General features: G+C 54.4%; 1 protein-coding gene across 6 annotated transcripts; it reads right to left on the reverse strand.

Moving 5' to 3' along the window:
- Positions 1–599: 599 nt before the first annotated feature.
- On the reverse strand, positions 600–27,428 carry IGF2BP2 (insulin like growth factor 2 mRNA binding protein 2). Of its 6 annotated transcripts, none has more exons than XM_074912701.1 (17): positions 27,149–27,427; positions 26,513–26,573; positions 16,182–16,230; positions 15,671–15,722; positions 15,043–15,106; positions 12,237–12,509; positions 8,021–8,155; positions 7,473–7,595; positions 7,046–7,181; positions 6,738–6,866; positions 5,774–5,794; positions 4,240–4,308; positions 3,963–4,079; positions 3,617–3,691; positions 3,232–3,363; positions 2,847–2,960; positions 600–2,237 (listed from the first exon to the last, which is right to left on the reverse strand). In XM_074912701.1, the coding sequence occupies exons 1-17, from the start codon at positions 27,336–27,338 to the stop codon at positions 2,142–2,144; spliced, it is 1,836 nt and encodes a 611-aa protein (XP_074768802.1). In that variant the 5' UTR covers positions 27,339–27,427; the 3' UTR covers positions 600–2,141. The 6 variants fall into 6 exon arrangements, with proteins under 6 accessions (XP_074768802.1, XP_074768801.1, XP_074768803.1 ...); XM_074912700.1 differs by having other exon boundaries at positions 5,774–5,797; XM_074912702.1 differs by lacking the exon at positions 5,774–5,794.
- Positions 27,429–27,493: the final 65 nt, after the last annotated feature.

Genomic DNA, 27,493 nt, shown 5'->3' on the forward strand with positions numbered 1-27,493 from the left:
TGGGCAGGAGGGAAGGAAGCTCTGGGAGCTGCGCAGGGTTCCCTCATGGTGGCACCCACCAGCACCCCACGCCGCGCCCAGGCACAGCCCTACCCCTGCCCGCTTCTCAGCGCAAGGGCCACCCGAGCCCTGGCTTGGTCCCTTCCCCGTGGGGTGTTGCCCCCCCGCCCGGCCCGGCGGTGGCTGCCTCCTGCTGCTGGCGGCACCGAGCTTTTGGCCGCTTAGAGAAGCAGCCGTGGGGGTGGGTAGGGGCACCCGAGCTTTCCAGCTGCATGAGCACAATTAGCACCCCGTTAGTAAGCACAGCAGTGCCACAGCATCGCTTGGGCTTCGCTAACTCACTGCGGAGAGGCACAGCCCCTGGTTCAGTGCAGGGAAAAGCAACACCTCCCCAAGTGACTGGGTGAAGCTACACCTGCCCATGTCTGCAAACACCCTCCCTCAAAAAAGAAAACCCCACCCTGCCACCCCCCCCCCTCTCAGCAGGAAAATGGGGTGGCCATGGGAGAACCCCCACCCTGAGCTCAGCCTGGCCCTGACCAGTGCGAGGCACTCGAAAGAAAGCAACGGAGAGCAAGCTCAGGCTCTTGTTAGCTGGATATATTTCTCTTTTTTTTTTTTTTTTTTTTGTTGTTGTTGTCAGTGGGTTGGTTTTTCACAGAACACTTTGCAGTGGAGGAAAACGTGGCATCACAGCCCCTGGGTCCGGCGCTGGCACCTCACCTCGGCACGGGACGCGCCGGCAACACGCTGCTCCCATCCCTCCTCTTGCCCGTCGGGTTTCACCACTTTCATTCATTGGGTGTTTTTTTTCTACCTTTTTTTTTTTTTTTTTTCCATTTTTTTTCTTTTTAAACATTTCTCAAGCTTTCTCTGAAGGAATGGCCACTGGCTCTCAGCTAGCAGAAGGAGACTACGGAAGAGCTCTGGGACATGTGGGATGGTTTCCTTCTCCTGCCTCGCAGCTGACTTGGTCAAGATCATTTTCCAACTCGTTTTTTATTAAAAAAATAAAAAAATGCTCCAACTATCAGTTTTACAAGGCATACAAAATCTCTAAAAGGGAAACACAAGCGCAAGGTGCTGAGGTACGAAAACCTGAGGTAGTTTTTGTGTGTGTATGTATGCATGTGTCATGGGGGGCTGTTGCGTTGAGTTTGGGTTTTTTTAAATTTTAAAAAAATGTTGCTGGTTGTTTTTTCCAACCTCTTGTAAATGTTTCCCTGCCCCCCCGCGTCCCCCCATTACCCCCTCCTCTCCCTGCAATAGGGATCTTTCCCCAAAGATCCCTGCCCAAAGCAGGCAGGGCTGGTGCTGCCCCTTGTTTTCTAGGGATATTACCCTTGAGCATGGCTGGGTTGGGCAGTGATGGAGAGAGAGAGGGGACAGACAGACAGCTGGAAAGGGGGGACAGAACGGATGCAAACCCCAGTTTTGGACTCTGTGAAGCAAAGAGGAAAGGGTGCGTGAAAGAGATTCTTCTTTTAGGAGACGGTATCCCTTCTGTTGGCTCATACAGGCACTGCTCTTCTCAAAGCCCTTAAGAAACTGCTTTTTAACGCTATTTTTTTTTTTTTTTTTTTCCCCTGCTGGCAATCCTACATCTCTGCTCTACTGTGCATTAGAGAACCAATGGACTAGTTCATTTCCTTAAAATCTAGAAAAGCCTGTTTTTGCTAAAAACAAACACCTGCCTCCCCCCGACCCCTTTGAAATTAAAAAAAAAAAAAAAGAAAAAAATTCTTAAAAAATTTAAAAATCTGCGTTAGTTTCATTATCGATATATTAATTCTAAAGTTGATGAGTGCCACACTGTGCGCCGCAGCCCCCCACGCCAGGCGAGCTCCTCCGGCCGTGCCTGGATGAAACAGGTGGCTTTTAGGAAATTAAAAATAAAAATACCTCTCTCTGCCTATGTTAGTCCAACTAAAGGGATAGCGTCGGGAGGCGACGGAGTAAGGGGGAGGCTGCGGGAGGGAGAGAGCCCTCCCCGTACCCCCCCGCTGTGCATCCTCGCAGTGCCCTGGCCGCGGGAGCAGGGCTCGGGGGTCTTTGGTTTGCTCCCCTGACCTGCTGGGGGGTCTGGCGGCGGCAGTTGGGGTTACATTCATCGGGCGGTGCTGGCCGGCACGGCGGGAGCCTCACTTGCTGTGCTGCGAGGCCGGGGCTCCCTGAGCGTGTTTCTGCTCCTGCTGCTTCACCTGCTGTACGATTTCCCTGATCTTCCGCTGTGCAGTCTTGGTGGGGGGGAGGGTGGAAGCAAGAACCGGGGGTCAGTGTGGGCACCGCGAGCAGCCTGAGTGGTTGTTCCCCCCTCTAGGCACAACAGCATCTTGCTGCCCTCTGAGCTTTAAATTACAGAAGGAGCACATGGTTTGGCCCAGCCATAACTAAGGATGTGCTAAGGAAGGAGCTGCTCTGCTCCCGCACAGATGCAGGTGGAGCGCTGCAGGGTTTTTAACTTGTGCTGCTTCTATCGCTTCCCAAGGTCCTGAATTTTGGGGTGCCACCATCCCACTCGAGCAGGCAGAAGACAAGGACATGCACGCAGGTGGGATGTGGGCGCCTGGGAGAGCTCCCTGCTGGCACTGCTGCCAGGGAGGAGCTGATTCACACCCCAGGGGCCACTACACATGGTGCCCAAGACACAAACTTGAGCTAAATCAAGCCAGTCTTTAGTGCTAGCACAGCTGGGGAGAGCTGCCAAAACATCTTTCGTGCGCCCTGGGTGCACAGGAACCACCCAAAACAGAGTGGCAGGATGCTCACGCAGCGCTGTGCTCCGTGTCTTTCCTTTGTGGATTAAACTGGCTGGGAATATCAGAAAAGCCACAGCCTAACCTTACCTGACTGGCAAAGAAATGCCCAATGATTTTAACAATGACCTCCTCGTTCTCGTCTGGGGTTTGGTCTCGCGGCACAATGACTTCTGCACTAGTTAAATTCTGCAGTTCGTTCACCTGGAGGAAATGAGAGAGCCCCAGGTTTTTTCAGGGAAAAGCCGAAGTCACCCCCAGCTCTGAGCCAGCACGTGGTACCAGGCTGCCGTGGGTCACACCCTGTCCCCTCCTTGGGATGGTCACCACCCAATGAGAGCCACCACCAAGACACAGGGCTGGGGTCAAGACGTTGCTGCGATCACTGAGCACAGAGTCTTTGCCCCCCCGCCGGGCAGGGGTGACGGGTGATGCCCTGGGGCAGGGGGGAGCATCCCTGAATCCCCCCACATACCGTCTTGCCACCTTTGCCAATCACACGGCCGGCGGCGAAGGAAGGCACCTTGATGTGGGCTTCAAGCTTCACTTCTTCTTTTGGGTTAAAGAAGTTTTCCTCTTTCAGCTTCCCAAATATTCGCCCCTGGGCCTGGAGAGGAGACGTAAGGGGAGGTAAAACCGGTGGAAGTAAAGCCCTGGAGGCGGCTGCTGTGCCCTCCCCACCCCGAGCACAATGATGTGCCTGTGTCCAGCAGCACCAAAACCACAGTCCTGAGCAAAGAGCTCCCCTGGCATCCACGGAGGTAAACCCAGGCTGACAACACAGCAGCGACCAAAGGGATGCTCTCGACTTGTCCCTTGGCATCCCCCCAGCCACAGCCCCCACCCCATGGCCAGCGCACCTTGAACTGAGCCTCGGGCGGCCCTGTGATGATGACCATCCGCTCGCTGGCGTCAGGACCTTCTGCTGGGGCTATCTACAGAGGGATGGGGGAGAAGGTGCATCAGTGTAGCCCTGCTTTGGCAAGACCTCCCCTGTGTGGGACAGCCCCTCATGCAGGGACACCCCCCGTCAGGAGCAGCCCCTCCCACTCAAGCAGGGGTGATAACCGGGGCATTTCAGGACTGCGTTTCTACTAATCTGGGGAGTAAAACCACTCCCCAAGGGTTTCCATTCGCTGCCCCTGGCAGCAGGAAGGGCACACTGAGGCACAAAGCCGAGGACCAGCCCTGCAGCACTCTGCTCACCTTGATGGAGGCACCGGCAAACCGCGCCAGCTGCTTGATGTGCTGCCCCTTCTTCCCGATGATGGCCCCCACCGCCTGCGTCGGGATGAACAAGTTCACAATCTCCTGCTCTGGCAGCTGGCAAGGGCACGGAAAAGCGAGACAGTCAGGGGAGCAGCCGAAGCGGGGCTGCCTGCCCTCCTGACAGCATCCCAGGGCAGCAGCTGCCCGCCCTGGCCTAGAGCCAACCCTCCCGCCGTGCCCAAGATCTCACAAAGGGAGGTACAGCAGCACTTACGGGGTGCTGATGGGGGAAGGCACCGGCTGGGGGGGCTCCGTACAGACTCGAGAGGTATGCTGAGGAGCTCTACGGCCGGAGAGAAAAGGAGGGTCAGTGACATCCCCAACATGCCAGCCCCTTCCCAGCCCTCCCCAGCCCGACACGGAGCAGCGTGCCACCACCACCAGCTGGGCAGGGACACAGAGACAACCCTTCAGCCCCTGAAACCCCTCCCAGGGAGTAAGGGGGTACCCGAGGGCACATCAAGGTGAGCAGCAGCCCGGATCCTGCACCTGCAGCACAGTGCAATGGGGCTGGGGGGTGGATGGGAGCTCCCAGTTACCCCCAGTTCCTCCCCGCTGCTGTTTTTCTGGCTGTGTCCTGCTCGTGTCTGTAGTGGAAAACTGGCCCCTACAGCCTTCTGGAGCAGCCACAACCCTGAAACCACACTGTAACCACCACTGGTCCCTTGTGGAGAAGGTGGGAGTTTGGTGAGAACTGAGCAAAACATCTAGCTTTGCTCTGATTTCCATCACCACTTCCCTTCTCCAGTTCCAAGAGAAGAAAAAGCAAAAAGGCTGAAGCTGTTCTCCCAAGACCTGGGCCGGGGACAGTAGTGTGTCTCTCCACAGCCAAAAGCAAGGGGTGCGTGCCAGCACCCCCAAACCAACCCAACCCAACTCCTCTTCAACTCTTCTGTGTGTCAAACACATCAGACATCTCTCCCAGCAGCAGACACAACTCTCCTGCTATGGATTTGGGCAAGCGCAACCAGATGCTATCTGCAAACCATGGTTACTTGGGCAGAGAGGACCCGGCTCCCCTGCCCATGGCAGACATCACTCTTGCTCCCAACCCTCTACTTAAATACACTGCACTGAGGCTTTTGTGCTCCTCCTCACACCGAGCTCATGCTCCCTGGGTCCACCCTCTGCTTCTGGCATTGGGCTGCTTCATGTCTCCTACACCAACATCTCCTCTCCTGCCCCGTTGGTCCTTGTGGCTGGAGTGGGCACAGGACCTCCCTAGCTCCCCCACTTCACCGTGACGCTGCTTCCTCGTCCTCCATCCCTGACAGGTCTCTAGAACTCCGGAGTTGAAGTGACAGCCACTAACCCCAGGTCCTGCCGAGGACACTGTCAGAAACGACCGCTCTGAAGTGTGAAACACAAAGTGCTTAAGGGAAAGGAGCTGCCACTGAGCCAAGATGGTTTCCTATAAGGTTTTTCTGCCAGCTCCTTGTTTTACTCTAAAAAATGATGGCAAAGGCAATTGCTTCTCTTGGCCTCACTGCAGTGGCTTGGAAAAGGCCACGCGAAGGTGAAGGAGCCCACACCTTCAGAAGACCTGCCCAGCTCCTCTCCATCACACCAACCACCGCTCCAGCAGACGTTTCCCGAAGGCTGCGCTCGCTCGGGCGGCCGATGCAGGCAGAGCATCCTCCCCTTCGCGGGCTGGCAGCGTACGAACAGACAGACCCTCTCGCTGCCCTCCAGGGCCATCACACGCGTCACACTCATCCACCCCTCCACACCACCAGCCTGTCACTCACCGTTCTCCTCCGACCGCTCTGCTGCTGGCGTCGCCAGGAAAAGAAAACAGCACAAGTAAATGAACCCGCGTGCCGGTCGCCACGCAGCCAAAGCTCATCAGCAGACGTATTTAGACAGACTAACAGAGACAGACCACAGAGCCTGGTCACCCTAAGGGTCCTCTGCAGATGCTAGTGGGCTGGGGATGGACCTTCTCCATCAGCACTTTGGCCAGCACGTTTGCCTGACACTGGACAGTCCCTGCCTGCGTGCAACATCAGTGGTTTGGAAACTGCTTCCCAGGCTTGCTTTGCCCCAGTGCCACAGCACCCCCAGAAAGAGGAGCACCCTCGCCTATGAAGTCAGGCGCAGATCAGCTCCCAGCAAGCACAGCCCTTGGGGTGCTAGGGCAGGGATCAGAGCTGGCGGCGGTGGTGGCACAGGGCGTGCCGCTCGTCCCCTTTCCCGCCATGCTCTGCCCGCCCTGTGGCGATGCCGGCAGGGTCAGGTGGCCACCGAGACCAGACCTGCAGGGCAGAACTCAGTCCACACCATCACAACCCAGTGGTGGGTCTGGGGTCAGGACCAAAGACCACCTACATGGTTTTTCCATGCCAGCACAGGCACAGATTGCCCCAGCCACCTTCAGAGCGCAGCACCCTTGAGACATGGTCAGTCATTAAACACAGGTGAAACCAAGCTCAGCACAACATGGGGATGCAGCTGATCTTCCCGGGGAGATAAATCCAAGGAGGGACAAGCCACGTTCATTCACTCTCTTCTCCGCTTTGCTGCTGTGATGAGCATCTTCCCCAGATGGCCAAGAGTCAGAGCTCTTGTTCAAGGCTCCTCATGAGAAGGCTCCTACAGATTCCTACAGCTCCTACAGTGTCCACCCAAACTCAACAACTACAGCAGGAGACTCTAGGGACCACTCTGCCCCCAAGAACACATCCTCCACACCCCAAAACCTCTTGCACTTACTGCAAATGGGTGGTACGGGGTGGCCGCTGCAGCCCCTCGGGCCCCTGGGGTGGATGGGAGCATGGAGAGCCCTGTTGAGAAGATGCCCAAAGCACTGAGGTTCAGTCCTGGGATCAGGTTGGCTTGTTGCTGGGAAAGCAAAGACAGGGAGTAACGTGTAAAAGGCAGAGTGGGGCTTTTGGGGTTCTCACCACACCATGTGGACATGACTGGCGAGGCTAAGCCTTGCCATAACAGGAGGACTCCCCCCGCAATTTTCTCCTGGCCACCTCAGCAGTGGATCCCAGGCGGGAGGGCTGGCAGCTTACATTGATGGCCACCACGTCGTTCTCATAGGCCTCTCGCAACTTCTTCATGATCTCCACTTCGGCATTGGAGCACGCCTCCGTGCTGCCCTTCACCGTGATGGTCCGCTCGGGGTTATAAATGGTTAAATCCTGCAAACTACCCCACAGATAAATCTGGAGATGCAGTTACATTTTTTTCTTCAAGTCAAAAAAAAAAAAAAAAAAAAAAAAAAGGAAAACTCAAAATCAAAGATGAGGGTTCCCCCAAGAGACAGCGTGAGGCCACACGCCCTCTCCCTGCCCAATGCCACCATCCACCTGGGATGAGGAACGCCCACCCGGGATGGGGAACGTGCATGGGAGGACACAAGTGCTCTGTTTTCTGGCTCCAGTGCTGCCCGTACCGTGTTGAATGGAGGGGGATGGCTTGGTGCTCATCAGGACTTACGGGGAGATGGTGATCTTCGTGCCCGTGTCCTGCTCAATCTTCTTGAGGTTGCGGCCCTCCTTGCCAATCAACCTCCCCACCAGACTGTTGTGTGCTAGGATTTTCAAAGGAATCTCTTCTGCTCTAAAATGGATTAAAAAATAAATAAATCTAAAGGTCCATTTCTCCAGGAAACCAATTTCCAGCAACGGGTACTAATGATGTGGTGGAAGAAGCAGAAGAACCACCACCATTTCCCACCATTCTATCTCCTCAAGTTCGGGGGAACGGGAATGCAGGGACTTCCCAAGCCTATCTGTATTTCGTGGTGTTCTGTTCTCCAAGTTTGCCTGAATGCTCTTCGGACCCACCTGACCTTCTGGTCTCTCCAGCACCATCGATGACATCAGGAAGAAGTGACTGAATTTTAAGTTACTAACTGACTCATGACTCTATCCTGAAACTCTGAATGCCACCAGCTCCGTCAGGGGGTGGGGAGTGACAGAAGATGGCTGAATTTACCTCCCTTTCACCAAATCTGCCTGTTTTGCTGAGCCAGGGGCACTTACAATTTAGTTTCATCAGCCTCCTTTTGCATGATATCAAGGATCATGCGACATGCTTCAGAGCACCCCTCTGGCGTGGCATGGATGGTGATGGGCTTTTCGGCGGCGCCGGCATTCTCCTTCCGATGGATGTCAACCCTACAGCAAAACAACCAGCAGAGAGGAGCACCCTGAGATGCGGCTGGTGTCACACAAAGGCTTTCAAAAGCTCAGTAGCCGAGCCTGCTATTCACAGAAAAGCTCATTTCAACACCTGCTCAAGCTTTGGGGTGAACCTGGGTCTCGCTGATGTACATCTACAGTCACCTGGTCTCATGCAAGCCCAGGTAGCGTTTCGATTCTGTTGGCTTAGATCAGATTTGAGCTACGTTCACCTTTATGACCTGAGGTCTCTGAGGGAGCTGAGGGATGTCAATCAATGTGAAATGATGCATCAAGAGGGGGCAGAACAAATCCTCAACTGGACAAAGCCCTGAGCAACCTGGTCTATCACCTCTGACACCAGTCCCTCTTGGAGCAGGAGACCCGATGAGCGGTCTCCAGAGGTCCCTTCCAACCTCAGCCTCTCTCCGCACAACACCCGAGGCTGTTCAGCAACCAGCAGCTGCCACAACCCTTGTGTGTCGTTCGGGACAGAAAGACAACTTACCCTTAGGCAGCGTTTGTCACGACATGGAGGCACACGTCAACAACAACGCTTGTACTCACGCCCTTCCACGGGAGACCAGAAAGCTCTCCCTTGCGCACCGGCAGGGACTGTGCTCTAGCTCCTCTGGTCCTCCCCTCAGCTCATGGCGGGGAGGAGGCACATGCCTCCAGCTCACTCCTCACCGCTCAACCGTACCTGGCAAAGGCCCTGAGAGAGAGGGAGAGAGGAAAGCAGGGTAGGAGACTCCTGCACGTCAACCACGCATCTTGAAGAACAGGGGTAAGCAACCTTTCCATCTTCGCTGAGTCCGCGCACTCTTCCCGCCAGAGGATGACGCTGTGCAGCCATCCTGCCATCAGCCACCACCTCGGCATCCCTGTCACTGCTGCAGCCGGGTTGGGCTGGCCCAGATCTTCTGAGGAGGTGCAGTAGGTGGCTGCTCAGCCACTCAGTCAATGCCCCCAGCGCTCAGCTCCAACATGGTGCCCTCTGGCCATGTCTCTCTTTTTGTAAGAGGTTCCAATCATGACCGGGATCATTCATGGGTGCTGCTGTGCATGCAAGGCCAGGGGTTGTGGTGCAGAATCACCCCTAACCAGTGCCACATTTGGATGCTGCAGGGTCACAGTGGGTTTGCACGGGTCAGCTCTTCCAGAGGAGCTCATGAACCAGCACGTAGCACAAGGAGACTTCATCTACAGATAGAGGGTGAGCAGGTGGGTGAACCTTCCCCCAGACAAGGGAAGAGCCTACCCCACCAGCTTCAAAAGGGACCCCAGGGTGGTTTCATTTGAGCACTGAAGAGGGAATGAATATAAGTTTTGATCCCTTTGCAGGCTACTTCTTTCCAGATCTCCTATGGCTTCAACCAGAGCTGCTCAGGCAGGAGACTGGTCCTGCCTGGACTGTGCAAAGAGGTGCTGGAAACACCAGCAGTGCTGAGCTCTCCCTGCCCCTTGGTTATGTCTACAGCACACGGTGAGAGAGTTGCATGCTGTGTGACACCCTCTAAGGCACTCCCAGCTGTGGAGCTCCATCAGGTTGACTTGGAGGATCTGTTCTGTTCCTTCAGGGGCAGCACCCAGCAGGCACAGGGACACCCACTGCCACCCTCTCTGCCGAGGAGAAGGCAAATGCATCGCGACGTGCCACAAAGGCAATGACGGGCCCATGCTCCAGAGCAGTGCTGCAACGTCACACCAGGTTGATGCTCTCGGCTAGGTGGAACCGATGAGGAATCCATGAATGCCCCAACAGACCCCCACAGAGAAGAGTCAGGCCACTTCGTGAACCCATGAGCAGTTGAGGTTGGTGGAGATGGGGCGCGCAGCTGAGCCTTTGTACTGAAGAGGGGCCAAGAGCCACAGATGGGCTGAACGGACCCACCGAAGTGATGAGTACCCTGGACAAGCCCAAGAGAGGGACATAGGCTTGGTTTCTGGCTGACCTCCAACCCATTCCCAACCTGGATGTGCAGGCACGAGAGAAGATGGGGGGCCAGGAAGGGGCTGCTGCGTTCAGGCATGTCCCACCCCAAAGAGCTGGAAGGTGGAGGAGGGCTCTGGATTTCCCAGCATGTCCCAGCGCTGCTGCTGCACAGCTCCATTCCAACAAGAGGATGGAGAAGGGGACCCTCAACCCCCTAACCTCAGCAGCAGCTGCCCAGGACCCCAGGGTGCTGCAGGCAGGGGAGACAGGGGCAGCTGACAACAGGGATGGCATGACAAGGGTAGGGCAGGTTTGCCCATGATGCAGCAGGAAAAACCTCCAAGACACCTTATGGCGCAGCTGGGAGGGATGCTGGGAACATTTTAGAGAGCCGTAGCCCTGAGGGACAGCCCTCTCAAGGTGGATGGTATGGTGTGCACGTAGGGGTATCCTGCCCCATGGCTGCTTGGTAGCCATGGTCCTCTCCTGACCAAGTTACAAGGGCTGCAATCACTGTGGAAGGTCATCTGGGGTGGCTTCTTGGTCTGGGCTCCTCCTCAGCCAAGGATAAAGATGGGTCAACCTGGGGATAGTTTTGTCCCCTGGAGCTCAGGAGTATCTCTGGGCATCACTATGTGTGGAGACAGGGGTGAAGTTCTATATAACCAGAGGAATCCATGACCCAACATCATTCTGGGCAGCAGCAGGGGCCAGGCACCAGGATGTCACCAGCGTTCTCGTCCCCAGAATCATCACTCTGGTGGGTAACGGTGGCCTGAGCAGGGACAGAGCTGCGGGCTGACACCCCAAACTGAAGGCAATGGTCTCTTGTGACTGCCCAGGCCGGGTGCATGAGGTGCCCCTTGGCCAAGGCTGGAGCAGAGGTGGTGGCCCGCCATGGCACATGGCCTCCTTGGGCAGGTCAGGAGAGGTGAGAGCACAGAGCACGGCCTTCCTCCATGACACCAGGTCTTTGGGGCAGACACGGTGAGCCAATCCACCAGCAGGGACAGCTCGGTGGCAGAAGCCACCCCAGGCAGCAGCGTTTGCCCTCGTGGTCAGAAGAAACTGGCAGCCAGTGCCTCCCACCTTCCTCACCAGGCTCAGGGCTTGCAAAGGGCAATCTTCCAGTCTTGGGTGGCAAGGACACAGCTACACCCATTGCTCATCACACCAGGGGACTCACCTGGAGAAGAAGGGCTTGCAGCCAACTGGGACCAGCTCACAGCTACTAGGTGGCCACGCTTTAGGGCTAGCTGGGCTTAAAGAGCTCCTCTCCCTATGTATCTGCCCCCTTTCCGTACAAACCTCTTCCTGCAAACCCAACGCTGGGGTTCAGCTCGCTCAGCTGCAGAGCAGCGCATCTTCCTACCTCCTGCTCAAGCGGACGTGCTATTACCAAATAATTTGCCTCTAAAAGCTTCTCTGAGAACTAGGACGCCCCGGAGGATGTTCTGGTACAGGAGTCCTATGTCCTGTGGGATCACCAGGTTCAGGATGATGAGCATGGGAGAAGACAGCTTTGGGTTAAACACAAACAAATCTGGGCAGGAACAAACCATGCAGGAAAACCATGCAGAAAATCAGTGGTGAAATCAATGTGAACGTTGACAAGAGAAACACGAAGAACTTTGGCAAGACAGTCCCCCCCTTCTTTTTTTTTTTTCCTTCAGAATTAAAAATGCTAGATTGCAAAAAAAGGCTTCAGTTACAAAAAGCCCATCCTTCTCAAAACAGTGCTCTCACGGTGCCCCCTTTCCTCCTACAACAGCTCTAGCCCATACGGGGCGCTGCGGGATGAGCAAATCCTGCGGGCAAAGGCTGCGTGGGCACTGACCACTCTACCTGGGATCCCCCTCCAGCATTTTATCCCCAGATTTGCCATTTCTCCCTTTAGGGTTCTCGTAATCAGGCTTTAGAAACCCATTCCTGGCCTTTTTGAACGTGCATCCCCCTCTTGCCACACCCAGACCACCCTGGCCAGCAGGAAGTTTAGGACAGAGGCTCTGCCACCATCCCATGAAGGCTGCATCCCAAGAAATCAGCACTGGCCAGCACTCAAAAGCCCCAGATGCATGGAGGACCCATGCCAGGGACCTACAGCACCCTACAGAAAGAAACAAAACCATTTGAAGTACTTACTTGGACTGGGTTTGCTTAGTAAGGTTCTTTATGGTCAAGCCCTCCTTTCCTATGATCGCACCAACAAACTGCGTGGGCACCAGCATCCGCAGTGGGAAATCGAGCTGTTTGGGCTGTGAGGAGCCCCCCGGGGAGGAGCCCCGCTCCCTGGAAGAGTGGCCCCCGCGGCGGGATCGCTGTGGGGGCGGAGGGGAGCTCACCTCTTCATCCGGGATGTAGGAAATCTTGAAGGAATAGTTCTCAAACTGGTGGTCGCTCAGCTTCTCAATCGCCCTGCAAGGTAGGGAGATGCAGAGGGTGGTGATGGGATCTCCAGGGATGAGTACCCCTCCAGCGCCCCCAGCACTAGCCCTTGTAGACCCGCAGTCCCTCCTCAACCCGCATCTTCTTCCCTCCCTGGACTGGAGAAGGTGACCACGGGAAGCCAGAGCCCCTCAACCTTCCCAGTGTGGAGCAAGCCCCATAGCACGGTGGGACGATGTCCCCTCCCATGCGGGTGATGCCAGGGCTGGCACACAGTTTGTCCCCCCAGCAGCGGTGGGATCCCAGCCTGGGGATCTGCCACTCCACCTGGGGAAAGCGCTGGCCAGAAGCTGTCACACAGCGTGGCAACGGTCTCACAGGCTTTTTGGACATGGGAAAGGTGACAGAGGGGCTCCAAGGAAGACACGCTGCTCCAAGAAGGACACAGCACGTGGTGCCTCTCTATCAGGAACCCCAACTGCCTTTCCAGCTCGGTGAGGCTGGAGGCACAGCACCTGGACTCTTGATCCCCCCCAAGCCCTTCCTCAGACATGTGATGCTCAGCCATGACAGAGTCTACAATGACTTCTGCGAGCGGTGATGGCTTCAGCCATACTTCTTCCCTCTTCCTACCGCATCTCGCTTCGGCTGTTTACGGACAGGCGTATGAATGCACCAGCGCAAGCAGCTCCTTGCCAGGCCTGAACTTCACATCCAGTGAGAACTTCTGCAGCTTCACCGTCCCTTTCCAAAATCAGCACAGTGCCCCACAGTCCGATTTCTCTGCCAAGGTTTTCCTTTCACCTGTTCTTATCACAACGTGCTCTAAACCAAACACACGTACCCACGAACCACCCTTTTCTCCCATTGCTCGCTTCTGCATCGAGCTGCTGGGCACCACCTAAGGCAGGTGTCAGCCTGGCTCGATGCGACTGATCACAGTATCCTCTCTAATTCTGAAGCCTCTCACTCCAAAGCATCAAGCACTGATTGTGTTGGTGAGACTCTTTGCCTTCCTTTCTTGCCACATAGCCCAAAACACAGCACCTCATGCCGTGTCTATCCATGGTCCACAGCACCTTCCTCCGGCCAGCCGAGGCTGGAGCACACCCAGCACGGCCACCCCAGCAGGCACAAGGAGGACTCTCCTCTGGCCTCCCGGACCAGCACATTGCTCTCCCCATCCCTGTCCTCCCAAGTCCAACCTCTTGATGGGTCAACTCAGATGGGAGGTTGCTGGAACATCCATCAGCAAATGGACTCTGGCAAAGGCTCTGGCTTGCATGGGGTCTGGCTGGCTCTTGGTCATATCAAAAATACCCTGGCCACTAAGTATGAGATGTGCTCGCTACTTACTCATAGCTAACTTAGGGCTGGTGTCTAGCACAGGGCTAAAATCTCTACAAGTCTATAACAAAGCATTTGCTAGAAACAGTCCTTGCATTTCTGAAATAACCCCTAATTTGTAATTTTTTCCCTCTGCTAGTTACAATAAATCTTTAAGTGTGTCTTCACACAGCCCTACTGCACTGATGCACAGCCTCATCGGGTTCTTCCACCCTTTTAAAGTTTTTCTTGATGGATGGCATTTCTTTAGGACTCCTCTGCACAACATGCAGGTGATTTACCCTCTGCTGTCCTCCCTCCCCTGCAGAAACCAGCCATGTACCGCTTGGCTCTCTCTCACCTCCTCCACCAGTTATGCATCCACTCAAAGGCCCTCCCTTGTCCACAGCAGCAGAACTTTTTGACAGCCTTTTAGAAGTCAACCAGACAGTTTCTCTCGACTCCAGGAAGCAGGAGGAGACAGTCTCTGCCTATTTTGGTCTCCAACTTGAATCTTCCCCAAATGGCGGAGGGTTCCTACATCTCCCATCCTCACAGCATTTCTTCACCAACTCTCCCACCTCCTTCACCATATTCCACCTCTTCAGCAGCTCGGGCTGGGTGGTCGGACTGGTGATTAATCCAGTACATTCCCAGTTTAGGTCTGGACTTCCAACCTGGGAAGATGACTCCTTGATGAACTGCTTACCTGACCTGACCCTCAGCTTTCTAGAGAGCTCTGCTCCCTGAAGACAAGGCCACTGCAACCCTGCAGAGGACCTTGTAGGAAGGACAGTGTCCAAAGTGAATTGCAAGGTGGCACATCTGGGAGCCCCCTGGGGACAAGAGGAGAAGGCGGAGAGGAAGACAGGACAACCACATGGCTGATGGTCCCAAGCTGGTGCAGCAGTACCTGGGCGTGTATGACAGGGCACCACGGGAAACCCCATCTCCCACGTGAGGGGGGAAAGCAGGACACTGCCCAGCAGTGGGACAAAGAAAAGACTGCTGGCAGAAGACACAGGAGATCACATAGCTCAAGATAAAACCAACACCTGCTTGCTGTATCTTGAGAAGATACCCAGCTATCCCTTAAGGCACCTGAAGTTTACACTGTAAGAGCTTAGAAACAACCCAAGGAGGCTTAGAGAGAAGACAAGAAGCCTGGAAGATACCTGGTATTCCTCAGTAAAAGTTCATGTCGTGTGAAAATATGGACAAAACAAAACCCACTTACACTTTTGCTTCTTCTTTAGTTGCATACGTTACATTGACAACGGCTGTTTCTGTGTCTGTGTTGACTGGGGGAAAAGCAAGAGAAGGAGCGTTACAGCACAGACAGAGACGTCGTCACTGCTCCCAGCCTCCCCAGTAAGCCCCAGAGGGTGTGGCAGGTGGGGACGAGGGGAGGGCAATGCCTGTCCCAAGGGGCACTGCACAGCGTGTGTGTTTGTGCACCGCTGTATCCTCCCCCAGCACAAGGACTGGCCTGGGCTGGCAAAGGACCATAAGGTGTCAAGGCCAGATCCCACCATCCTCACCAAGAAGGATTCATGGCTGGACACCACCGACCCACCAGCGGACCCCAAACAACACCTGGCTCGTTTTTGCTTGCAGGGACAATTTTTTTTAACTTTCTAGTGACCAGGAGAAGGCCTGGGCATGGAGGACTGATGGCCCATGCCATCCCACTACTGGATGGGCAGCCCCATCTCTGTCAGCAGGGCTTGGGAAAACCGTTTTAGCCCAGTACCAATGACTGGGAAAACTAAGTTTCACCCCACTGTTTTTTCTCCAGTGTGGGCAGAGCTGTGGAGCGGTGCTGGGACTTTTGCACCGACAAGATCCATGCTAGACCATCTTACCTTGCTCTACATTCTCCACCGTGCCATACTGAGCTAACAGTCCATCCAGCACCTGAAGGACAGAGCAGCAAACAGGACAGGTGAGGCAGGCAGGCAGGTGAGGCTGCTGGGCAGGCAGGGGGCAGGCAGGGGGCAGGCAGGGGGCAGGCAGGGGGCAGGCAGGGGGCAGGCAGGGGGCAGGCAGGGGGCAGGCAGGGGAAAAGAGCCTGCTTCACCCCCAGACACCCTCCAAAGAGCCAGCATCACCCAACCACTTCTTAAATGCCTCCACCCACCTGCATCCCATCATCCCAATGATGCCCTACTACTCAAAGCCACCCTGTGCCTCTGGGACACACAAGCAGGCAGGAGATGGAGATCAGTCTATGCTCCACCTCCTTTCTGGCATTACTGGGAAGGTGAAGGGTGCCCATCCACAGACTACAGGCTCCAGCAGCACAGCTTGTGCTGCTCAGCACGACGGGTGGAGGAGGTCATGAACGGGATGTTTTTTGGATTGTCCACTTCTTACCTCCCACTGCAGGTGGGGGGGGATGTTTCGGATCTGGATCTTTCTGCTCCTGCAAAGACAAAGCCCAGGGTTAGGGTCTGCAAGCATGCTGCAGCAGGAGGGCAAAGGCTTTCCAGGAATCAGACAGCAGCTGGCAAGAGCCTGCCAAAGCATCCTGCTTCCCCACGCTGAGCTGGAGCAGCTCATCCCCAGGGAGAGCCATTTCTCCCAGCCTTTCACCAGTCACCACCCGCCCGGGCTGAAGCTGTCTTGGGAATGCTCCCGCCTCATGCTGGCTGCCGGGTTTCCAAGGAAACCTCCTGAAACGAGCCTCTGCAGAGTCATGGCCGCACAGGCAAGGCCGGGATGCACGCACACCCCTGACCACACTGCCCCAGGCTGGTCAGGGACAGGGGGACAGGACCCCAAGACCCACCATGGCCAGCCCCGCTACTCCTTGAGGGAGGTTCTCCAAAAGTTCATCCTGCTGATGTCCACCACTTCCCGGCAACATGGGTCTGCTTTCTGTGGGGAAACCTAAATATCATACATATCCTCAGAGGCCTGTCCTTGGAGATGGTCAACACACTCAGCGTTGCCTTGTTCCACTCCCAGCCTCGATGCAGCGCAGCCTCAGGGCACGGATGCACAGGAAGCATTGCAAAGGCTTCCTAAGGGGTAACAGCCACCAAACGCCTCCCCAGCCTGGCTGCAAGAAGACACACTTGGGCAGCAGGGAGTCTGGAGACACCCCAGTCCATGGAGGATCCAGGATCCATGAACTCATCCACTGTCTACCCAGATCAGCATTCATAATCCTGCTTGTAGTCCGTCAGCTCCGACCAAAGCAGTGCCCGGTGTTGTAACCTGGCCCAGCTCCAATGCTCTGACCACAGCAGAGCCAGACCACCTCTCTCAACATCAGGCATGAGTTTTCTGACCAAGCCACCCCATGCGCACACACAGAGCTGGGTTTTGGGAGCCAATCAGCAGCTGGAAGCTGGTTTTACAAAGCTTTGTCCTTCCTTGGGATGAGCTCAAGGAGGACGTTTGGAAGGACTGACGCCACCCACCTGAATGCTACATGGGGACATGCAAACAGCCACCATCAGCCCCAGCTGATAGCCAGCAACAGCCAGGGCTTTGGGCCAAATCCTGCAGGACAAGCCCTACTGGAGGTGGCAGAATGAGCTCTGCTCGCCCACAAACCATCAATACCCAACACCCTGACTCCACCAGTGGTCTTCAACAGCTGGAAAACAGCACTTTCCAACTTTGGCCCAAGCGGTGAGGCTGGTCCCTGCACTTGCTGCTCATTATGCAGGCACACCCCAAGCCCCTGCAAACAATTTTGGCAGATGAAAGTTTCTCAGGTAGGTTTGGGCCCAGACAGCGGGGACAGGAAGGCAACATGGGGCACACTGAGAACTGGAGGAAAGGCTTCATGCAGACCCAAAGCAGCCAGGGCTGGGGAGAGCCATGCACCGCAGTGCTGGAGGCTGGCATGCTCCAGACTTGATCCTTCTGCCTCTACAGTGGTAACATGCTCTGCTTCTTCCTAATTTAATAGTGCAGGACAATCAGATCCTTATGATGGACAACCATCTGCCTTGTGAAACATGAATCTGGGGTGCAGCACAAGCAACATGACTATAAGGATGCTGGCAAATATGTGCAGCAATCTGGGGCATCTGCCCCACATGCAGCAGATAAAACACAGGCTCTGAGCAAGAGACAGCAGGGAAAGGATGTTTCTTGAGATGTGGGCTGAGGGAAATGCATAGCTTGTCTCACAAGAAGGACCATGGTCAAGCAAAGCAGCTAGAGCAACTAAGGAGCCTCGTATCTCACAGTGCTGCTCAGACAGGTATGGTCAGTGGTGTGATCAGCCAACTGACAACAAGCCCTGTGCTCGCATCCAGCCGAGGAGGTGTGCTCAGTAAAACCCTGCGTGGGTCTGACAGACGCTTTCCCATCTCCTCCTCCGAGGCTCCTGTGCACGGCTGTCCTTGCTGAACTGTCACCTCCCCACCACAGCCAAGAGCCGCGCCTGGTTCACAACCTGTCCCCGTGCTGTGTGTCTGCAGGGATGGCTCTGCCCGCTGAAAGAAATTGGTCATTGCAAAAAAGGTGGGGAAGCCAGAACCGGAGAAAATGGTGCTTTCCAGCAGCATGACCAAACCTCTCTCCTCCAGCAGCCATTGGCCTCTTCTGTCCTCAGCTGCCACCCAGGATTTCAAGGCTGGGCATGCAGCTGCACAATCCCTGCTAGGCAAGGGCCAAGATTCATCCCATCCCATCCAACCCCACCTCATCCCATCCCCAAGCCATTCCCACCCCAGGGAGGGGGCAGTAAGGAGAACTTGGCCCAAGGGGGACCATGGCAATGACAATCCTACGTGACTCACCAACAGCCTCAATCCTTCTGCCTGTCCTTGTCACCCGCCCGCGGCTGACACGGCGCCGCCGCTCCTAGTACAAACGCTCTGCAGGGCTTACTCCAGAAAACAGGACACGTTTCCTTTTTAAAACCACCCCCGTTTCCCCGAGGGGCTTTTTTAAGATGTCCAGGTCCAGCCCTGGGAGGTGCTCAGCTCCCAGGCGGACCGCCCCTGCCTGTCCCCAGAGGTCCCCCCTGCTCCCCACCCAGCCGGCCACGCTGCGAGGCCAGTTTGCCCAAGCAAATCCCAGCCCGAGTGCTAGCAAATCTCAAACCATGAGCACCTGAGAGCTTTATAGGGAAAAGCCCTTCTCAGCTCCAAAGAACTGGCCTCTCCCCGCTGAGTCTGACATGCTGCCCAGTTGCTTCTACCACCTTCCAGCCCCAAACAGAACTGGTGGCCCCTTCACCTGCCTTATCCCAAGATGCCACCGCTCAGCTGTAGGCCAAAGCATTGCTACAACCATCCTCCTCCTCCTCCTCCTGCCTGGCAACCACGTGTGCTCATGGGATGACACACGTTGGACCACAGAGAAGCCACTCTCCTTTTGGGGGTCACTTCACTCGGCCCGCCCCGTCACCGCAGCCCAGCAGCCTGGGGGGTGCAGGACATTTTGAAGCAGCTCATCCAAGCAAAGCCAGAACACTGGCCAGACGTGGTCCCCTTGTCAGCAGTGACTCTAGAAAAGCCTCTGCCTTGAACTGAACTGCACCGGGACCATCGTCTTCTCACACCTTTGCCAACAGAGATGCCAGGGCAGTCCTGGTCCCCCGCCGTGCTGCCTCACCCCTCCATGCCGCTCGCCCACCTCCTGAAACACCCAAAGAGAAGGACCACAGCAAGGTGCCACGTCACACCACTTCTCAACAGGACACTACAACATCTTCCAACGTCCATCCAACCTGATGGAGAACATACCCAAATTGTGCTCAAGGCCTCACCCCCACCACCTGCATGTCTCCCAACAGCTCATTATCACCACTCAGCATTTAAAATAAGGTTATTATTCCTACTGGGTGTATTTTTTCTCTCTCTTGTAAATCCCCATCTGGTTGAAGCAGTGCTGGACCACGTGCAGTCATCACTGATGGAGTGATGGATGTGTATCTGGGGCCATGACTGATAAATGTGTTATTCCCAGGACTTAAATGCATTATTCCCACGTGTGGTCCTTGCAGGACAGGGCATCAGAGCTCAAGGCCTCCAACACCTCTCCTGGGAGGACTCGGGCAGAAAACCCCTTCGTTTCCATTTCCCTCACTCCTCCCAAAACCTGGGAGACAGGGGATTGATTTCAGTGCACGCAACACAACTCCCAGCATAGAACCTCGTGACGAAGGCAGCAGCCACGTTTCACCCAACCTGTTTTGCAGCAGGCTGGCAGGAATTTAAAAAAAAAAAAACAAAACAAAATCATAATAACCAGTAACTGCAGGCACACAGTTTGTGGAAAAATACTTAATTGTGTAGTGCAACTAGGCCTGCTGTAGCGAGCTGCCCTCAGATAACCACAAGAGTTGTATCGTTCTGTATCACCCTCCTGCTCTTCCCTACCTGCATGTACCCACCAGCCATCTCGGTGCCCAGCCCAGGACAAAACGCCCAGTGGCGACCAAGCATCAGCTTCAAGTGCTAAAGAAACCGTATTTACATAGGTTCATCTGCTTTTTTTTTTTTTTTTTTTTCCTTCTAAATTCACCCAAAAATGGTCCTGCTCGCTAGCAGCCCTTCTGGCTCAAGGAGGAAACATCTCCTCCATCCCAGCGCTGGGTTTTGGGTATGGTGTGCCAGCCAGCATCACACACAGCACAAAGCAAGTGAGACTGTAAGCTGGCTTCATGAAATAATCCATGATGGAGCTGTGCTCTATTTCACGCATCCGTTAGACCCAAATTGTGAGGTCGATATTGCAACTCTGCGGGGAAAGGGGACAGAAAACCCATGGCCACCCACACCCCGCCAGCATCACCGGCTGGTGTCCACAAAGAGCTTCACATACCACGTGCCAGGTATCTGTACTTGCTGAAATAAAGCGATAAAACAGAAGATGCCTTAGAACCTGTGGTTTATTCCCCAGAATCAGGTGGATTGGGGTGGTTTTTGGCACATCTCTCCCCTTTCCAGCAGCCCAGGTAAACAGCAGCACTCATATGGCTTCATGGCTACCCTGCCCACAGCTCCCATGGAAATAATGGATAACAGCCACCCCCAAAATGCAGGGACGCAGAGGAATAAAGATGAGACAAAGCTGTGAAAAGAAAACAAGCCACCAGACTCCCTGACCAACCTCCACGAGCCCTCCCTGCATCTGCCCATCAGGCTGCAGCGCCGCGGAGCACCCACCGGCCCCTGGTCTCCTGCTCCAGAGGGGCTTCACCTCCCACAAGCATTTAGGAACCAGAAACTCAATTTCACTCAGCTGGTTTAAATATAAGCCTTACAGTGGTATGTAAGGGATGGCTTCACCACTCGTTGCTCCAAAAAATGAAGATTTTTTTTTTTTTTCTAGTCAAGCTTTGTAGTACCTTACTATAATAAAGTCACCTTCCACCTCAGATCAGCACTGAGGGCAGAGACAACGCTGTCTGGCAGCTCCTGCTTTCAATAAAAATCAGTTTTCAAGAGAACTGGGGAAAAAAAAAAGCAGAGAGAAAATGTTCTGGAAACCAACCATCTCCCCAGCGGCCCTCCTGCTTTATTTGTCCCAGGCAGGAAAACATCTACAAGAAGTGATGCTCACCATCAGGTAGGGACCAAACTTAGTCCCACATGAATTTTTCAAACCCAGCAGTTTGGAGCCTGAGACAGGCACACTCCCCTGTCCAGGCAGGGAAGAAAGCAGTTGTTGGGTTTGTGTCTCTTTGTTATTATATATATATACATATATATATATATACACACACACCTTTTTGGTCTATTGGGGTCATCCTTGGCAAGTTTTGCTCTCGCCCAACCTAACCCAGCAGCAGATCTTAACGAGCCCTGGCTCCATCAGCGCTGGGCTGGATAAGCATTAAAGAGCTGCCCCAGTTTCAACCAGTTGCCAAGAGCATCAGGGATGCATCTGCTCCAGTTCCCCTCCGAGCCTGGGGGCTTTGCCTTGACGCTCTTAAGGAATTAAAATCCGTTGATGTTAAAGCCCTGTCCTCTTCCGCAGGATGAGCAACCTGCTGAGCAACGGAGCGGGGTGCGGGGGGGGCAGCGAGGACAGCACGGGATTGATACAGCCCGTGAGCCGGGGAGGCATTAACAATAGGGATGAATGGGAAACAACGTCCCATCTGTCACGGCTTGTCAAGATTAGGGGGGGGGAAAGAAAAAGAGGGGGGGGGAAAGAAAAAGAGGGGGGGGAAAGAAAAAGAGGGGGGGGAAAGAAAAAGAGGGGGGGGAAAGAAAAAGAGGGGGGGGGAAAGAAAAAGGGGGGGGGGAAAGAAAAAGAGGGGGGGGGAAAGAAAAAGAGGGGGGGGGAAAGAAAAAGAGGGGGGGGGAAGAAAAAGAGGGGGGGGGAAAGAAAAAGAGGGGGGGGGAAAGAAAAAGAGGGGGGGGAAAGAAAAAGAGGGGGGGGGAAAGAAAAAGAGGGGCAAGGGGGGGTGGGCAAAGAGGGGTGGGGGGAGAGGAAAGCCATCCCCTGCATCCTCATTCAGCATCGGGCCGCAGGGCAGAGGCAGCCCCGTGCCGGAGCAGGGGGGTCCAGGGGGGTCACACCATGTCACACACCCACCCTCTGCCACCCAAAGGCACCCCACCGCCCCCCAGCCCCGCCTCAACACCATGCCCAGCAGGGCAGGCGGGCGAGGTCACCCCACTGGAGGAGCTCTAAACTGACAGAAATCGTAGGTCATCCACGATAAACAGCCACGTATTATTTTCCTTTCAGCTTTGGTCTCCCCACAACGCCTCCGAACCCAGCTGGGCTTCAGGGAGGTACCAAGAGGCATCCCAGCACGGCGTGGCCTCCGCCACCCTCCCGCATCCCCGATGCCACCCTGCTCCCATCCCCGCCCGGCGGGCAGCGGAGGGACAACCAAGAAGGCAGCTGAAAAACCCAAACCAACCCCAACGCCCAGCTTAACCACGCCTGAGGATAGATAAAATAAAAGGAGCCACAGAGTCACACCAGGATCACCTCCAAGGGCTTGCTGCAGGCCATTTCCATGGGGAACAGCATCCAGGACCCCTGGAAAATCTGCTGCGCACCCAGCGGGCAGCAGGAAGGGCTTCCCCACGCCCGATGTGACCCACATCGCCCTCCCAATCTCATATTTATCTCTGTGTGTATATATAACAAGTATCTTTTAAATATATATAAATATCTACGTAAATGTGTATCATTATATATAGGTAATTAAAATATATGTATAAAGAATCTTGTACATACAGTATCTTTTATTTATATTTATATAAATAATATATATCTTTTATTTATTTATATATACGTAAAAGACCAAAAGATACATTATTAATTTATATAAATATAAAATAGACTAAATCTATATTTAAAACCCGGACTAGAACTGACAGCACCCCCACTTTTAGCACTTTTGATTCAATTTTCAATGCAGCGTAACCCAACATATACCATACACGAGAAAATCTGTAACAAGTTTCATTCTTTTGGCAAAGCAAAGCAAACCCTCCCCAGGCTGCGGCCAGAGAAAAATCTCTTCTTGCTCTTTAGGTTTCCTCCATTTAAAAAATAAATAAATAAATAAAAATCAGAGATGTTTTTAAATTAGAGGTATTCGAACTGGAGAGCCATGGGAGTATTTTTTCTGCTCCTCGTGTGTATTTATAGACGCGCACGCAAATAGGTGCTGGTGGCTTTTCCTGGCAAAGCAACTGGTTGCACGAGGGTTTCCTCTCCCCTAATTAAGCATCCCATTGACGACAAATAATTAAGAATAAGGAAAGAAAAGATGGGCTGCCCACGGGGAGACAAAAGGGCCTGTACATTTATTCTGAGCCTTCACGTCACCAGCGTTTTGGGTTTGAAAACAAGGGGGTGGGGAAAGATAGATAAATAAATAAATAAAACCGAAATACACGGGAACAAGAATTGAACTGATGTTCAAGAGAGGAAACATTTAAGGATAATTCCTTTTGAAACGGGAGAATAGCCTGCGGATCCCATAAAATCACCCCCAGCAAAGCTGCTCGGGAGGGCATTTTCATCAGTATCCCTCCAGCAACCTCCATCTGGGGCAAAAACCACACAAGTTTTGCCTTTTACTAGAACAGTAATTTTTTTTTTTTTTTTTTAACTATTACAGTGATTTCCAGCCTCCCCCTCCATGCTGTTCAGATGTTCCTCAGGCTTTGATTTCTCATAGCTGAAAATTACAGCAGAAGTAGAAATTAAAAGGCACCTTTGCCCTTGGGAACCCAAAAATTTCACTGGTTTGGAGACATTAAATGGGGCTTTGCTAAATCCCCGCTACTTATTAAAAATCATCATTTTTATCCAATCTTTGTGTAAAAGTCAGCATTGAGGCAGATGGGGTTTACTTTCCATATTTCACAGACAATCCTATTTTTTTTTTTATATATTTCCTTCTCATTAGCAGGATTTAGAAAGATTTCAGGGATGTACAACCCATCTTTAAGGGGAAAGATGCTGACGCTTGGATACAAAATACTCTTGAAGGGGGATTGCATCGCCTCACTTTAAGAAAATAAAAGTATTCTCTGCTCCTGCTGAGTTTAAAAATCAATTCAAACATTAATTTAAAATTTTAAAACGTTGATTAAAAAAGAGGGTGGGGTTTTTTTTCTTTAATTCCCTAAGGCACAACACGGCATATACAAGGGGAGAAAAAACAATCGAGACACTGTTGGATCCTTCCTATAGGAGCCCAAACCATTTGCACGGCAGTGGAATGCCTGATTTTTTAACTCGTGAGAGGCAGGTCGGCAGAGCGGGCAGGATACACGCTCCTTCCCACCGCCGTCACGTTTAATTTGTGCCTTCGGAGAAACAGAAACAACCCCCTGCCAGCAACTCTCGGCGGCACCTCGAGGAAATCCCTTCCCCTGGCTACAGCAGCGAGATGTTGGAAGTGTTATCCCGACCATTTCTCATCGCAACTTATTTATATGAGAATAAACACATTGGTAAAATATATCTCTGTTGGATTTGGTTCTAAAAATAAAGCACTCCAGGTGAATGAGGGTACGGAGGGGTAGCACCGGGCACTGGCACCTCCTGGTTTCCATCCCCGTGACGCAGAAATCCCAGGAAACGGGACCCAAGAGGGGTTTGGGTCCCCCAAACCCAATTAAAACGCAGACTCATTTCAATAACTGGGGGATTTTACCGTTTGAGCCCCCCTGAAATCCCAGCGCCTCTCTGGGACTCAACTGCAACTACAAAAATTGGGTTTCCTACAAATTTAAAGGCGGGGGGGGAACTAAAACATGACCACGTGAGGCTCTGTTCTCTGCCAAAAATCACATTATAAAAATAAAATCTATAATGTACCAAGGCAAAGGCACAGCCCCCCTAACTGGCTATATTAATATAAAGCAGAATATATTTTTTTAGCTGTGAAAATAGGTATCGGCTTAAATTAGATCTCAATAATCTGAGGAAACTTGGGAGCTGAGCTCTAATAGAAAACTTGGGGCCAGAGTGATGCAAAATAAATCAGTATTTACTTCCGGGCTGTTTAAATGTCTTTTTTGTTTTAAAACTTGGAAGAAAAAGTAACAGCACCCCAGCTCAACAAAGAATTTAGGTAACGATGAATTCCTTGTTTACATCCCCTTCGGACATGGTAAAGGTCGAGTCCTGGGTTCAAACTATCTTTCCAAACTGCCAATTTTTGGGTCCATCACTCTTAAAAAAACTCATTGTTGGACCAGCCTAAGGCTGCTGCAGAGATTTATCTTAGAAATACTACAGTTAGGAAATTTTTTTGCTTGTTTTTGAAGAATTTTTAAGGTAAGAGAGCGTGTGATCCCTGCCGAAGAAGAAATCCCGCTCCGGCACACGTGATGCTGGGCACGAGCCGTTCCCCCACCGAGCCTCAATTACACAACAGCATCTCCCCCCCTTGCCCCATAATTTCAAAATTAATACTCCAACATCAACCACAAGCCAAACCTCCACACCAGGCAGCAACAAATTACCTGGCAGGACCATCTGATGGGTTTTGTTTTTTTTCCAGCGCACGGACCTTTTATCCTGACACATGTCGGGGGGGGAAATAAAAATAATCTCACGACGAGGCAGCTACGCAACACGGTCCCGGGGTTTATTTTCTCTCTTAAACGCGCGTGTCCCCGGCTGGCCTGGGCGCTCCCCTACACCTGATTAAAATAAGAGGGCGCGCTGCGACGCAATGTATCAATGCATTGAGTTTTTGGATCCTCTGGCAGTAAAAAGGGGGAGAGAGGCGCTTGGAAGGAGCAAATTACTGAATTACTTATTAAAAACAATCTCCTCCGACAGTGCAGGCAGCGCCACCGCTGTGCCCGACCTCCCTCGGTGTAAATCCCAGCCCATCCCGTCAGCCCCCCCAGGATAAAGCGGGGGGAAAAAAGCCCCCCCCCCCCCCAAAAAAAAAAAAAAAAAAAGGAAAATAAAGGCGGCTGTTTTCCACTGGCCCCGGCGGGGAGCGGCCGCCCGCCCGCCCAGCGCCGCGGCCCCCGGCTGCCCCGCACCGCGGGGGGGGCACGGCCCGGCTGCCCCCCCCGGCCCCGCGGCGGGACCCCCGTGGGAGCGGGTGCCGGCCCGTGGGAGCGCTGCCGTGGGCCGGGAGCTCCCTTCCCCCGCCTCCGCTTTCCGGAGCGAAAGTAAAACCCGGCGGGGCTCTCGCTCCCCCCCCCCCAAACACTTCCACCCTCCAGCTCCCGGAGATTCCCCGGTGGGATCGCGGCGGGGGGGGTGTGGGGTGATGGCGAGGGGGTTACCTGAGCTTTTTGGGTACGGAATAATCCACCTCCATCACTTTGCCGTGCAGCTCCACTTTCCCTGCGGAGACAGCGGGGCGCTCAGCATCCCCCCCAGGGCAGCCCCCCCGCCTCTCCCCGATGCCCCATCCTTCCCCCCCCCCCAGCCCCCGGCCCGCCTGCCCCCGCCGCCGCCCCGGCCTGCCCGTACCCGCCCTGCCGGTGCCCTGCCTGCGCCTCCGCGGCCGCCGGCACCAGCCGCCCCTTCGGCCGCCCTTTGCTCCGCGCCCCCGGGGAGTTGGGGCAGGGCACCTCGTAAAATGGTTCCCGAGGGGGAGCGGGTGCCGGGGGGGCGGCGGGTCGGGGGGTTCCGCGCCCGGTCGCCTCTTAATAAAATCGAAGAAAAAAATCAGCGAAAAATACTCGAGGTTGGAAAAGAGCCGGGGCGGCCGCGGGAAGGAGGAAAAAGAGAGGGGGGGGGGGGGGGGGGGAGAAAACGGGGGACGGGGACCGGCGGGGATGCCCGGGGAGGGGGGTCAGCAGGATGGGGGAGCCCCGGCGGAGGGAGTGGGGGGGCGCGGGGGTGCGGCGGGCGGGAGCCGGGGGGATGCCTTGGGGAGGGGGGGGGCCGGGGCTGGGCTGCGGCGCCTGGCTTACCCGAGAGGGTCTCGATAGCGCGGATGGCCCAGTTTTGGTCCGGGTAATCCACGAAGGCGTAGCCCGACTTGAGCAGGACCTGGCCGGCCAGGGGCAGCTTCCTCTCCCCGAAAAGCTGCTTGAGGTCGTCGGCGGTGGCGGCGGGGCTGAGGTTCCCGATGTACAGCTTGTTCATCCTCCGTCGCTTCATGGGGAGCCCCCCCACCCCCCGGCTCCTCCCCGCCCTCGGCGGCCGGCAGAGACGCGGGGACGGGAGGGTACGGCTCTGCGCCACCCGCCTGCCCCAGCCCCAGCCCCGCAGGAGCCTGCGAGCGCGGCGGGCAGCGGGCGGAGCCGCGCCGAGCC

The sequence above is a fragment of the Athene noctua genome, chromosome 8 (genome assembly GCF_965140245.1).
Source record: "Athene noctua chromosome 8, bAthNoc1.hap1.1, whole genome shotgun sequence".
NCBI lineage: Eukaryota > Metazoa > Chordata > Aves > Strigiformes > Strigidae > Athene > Athene noctua.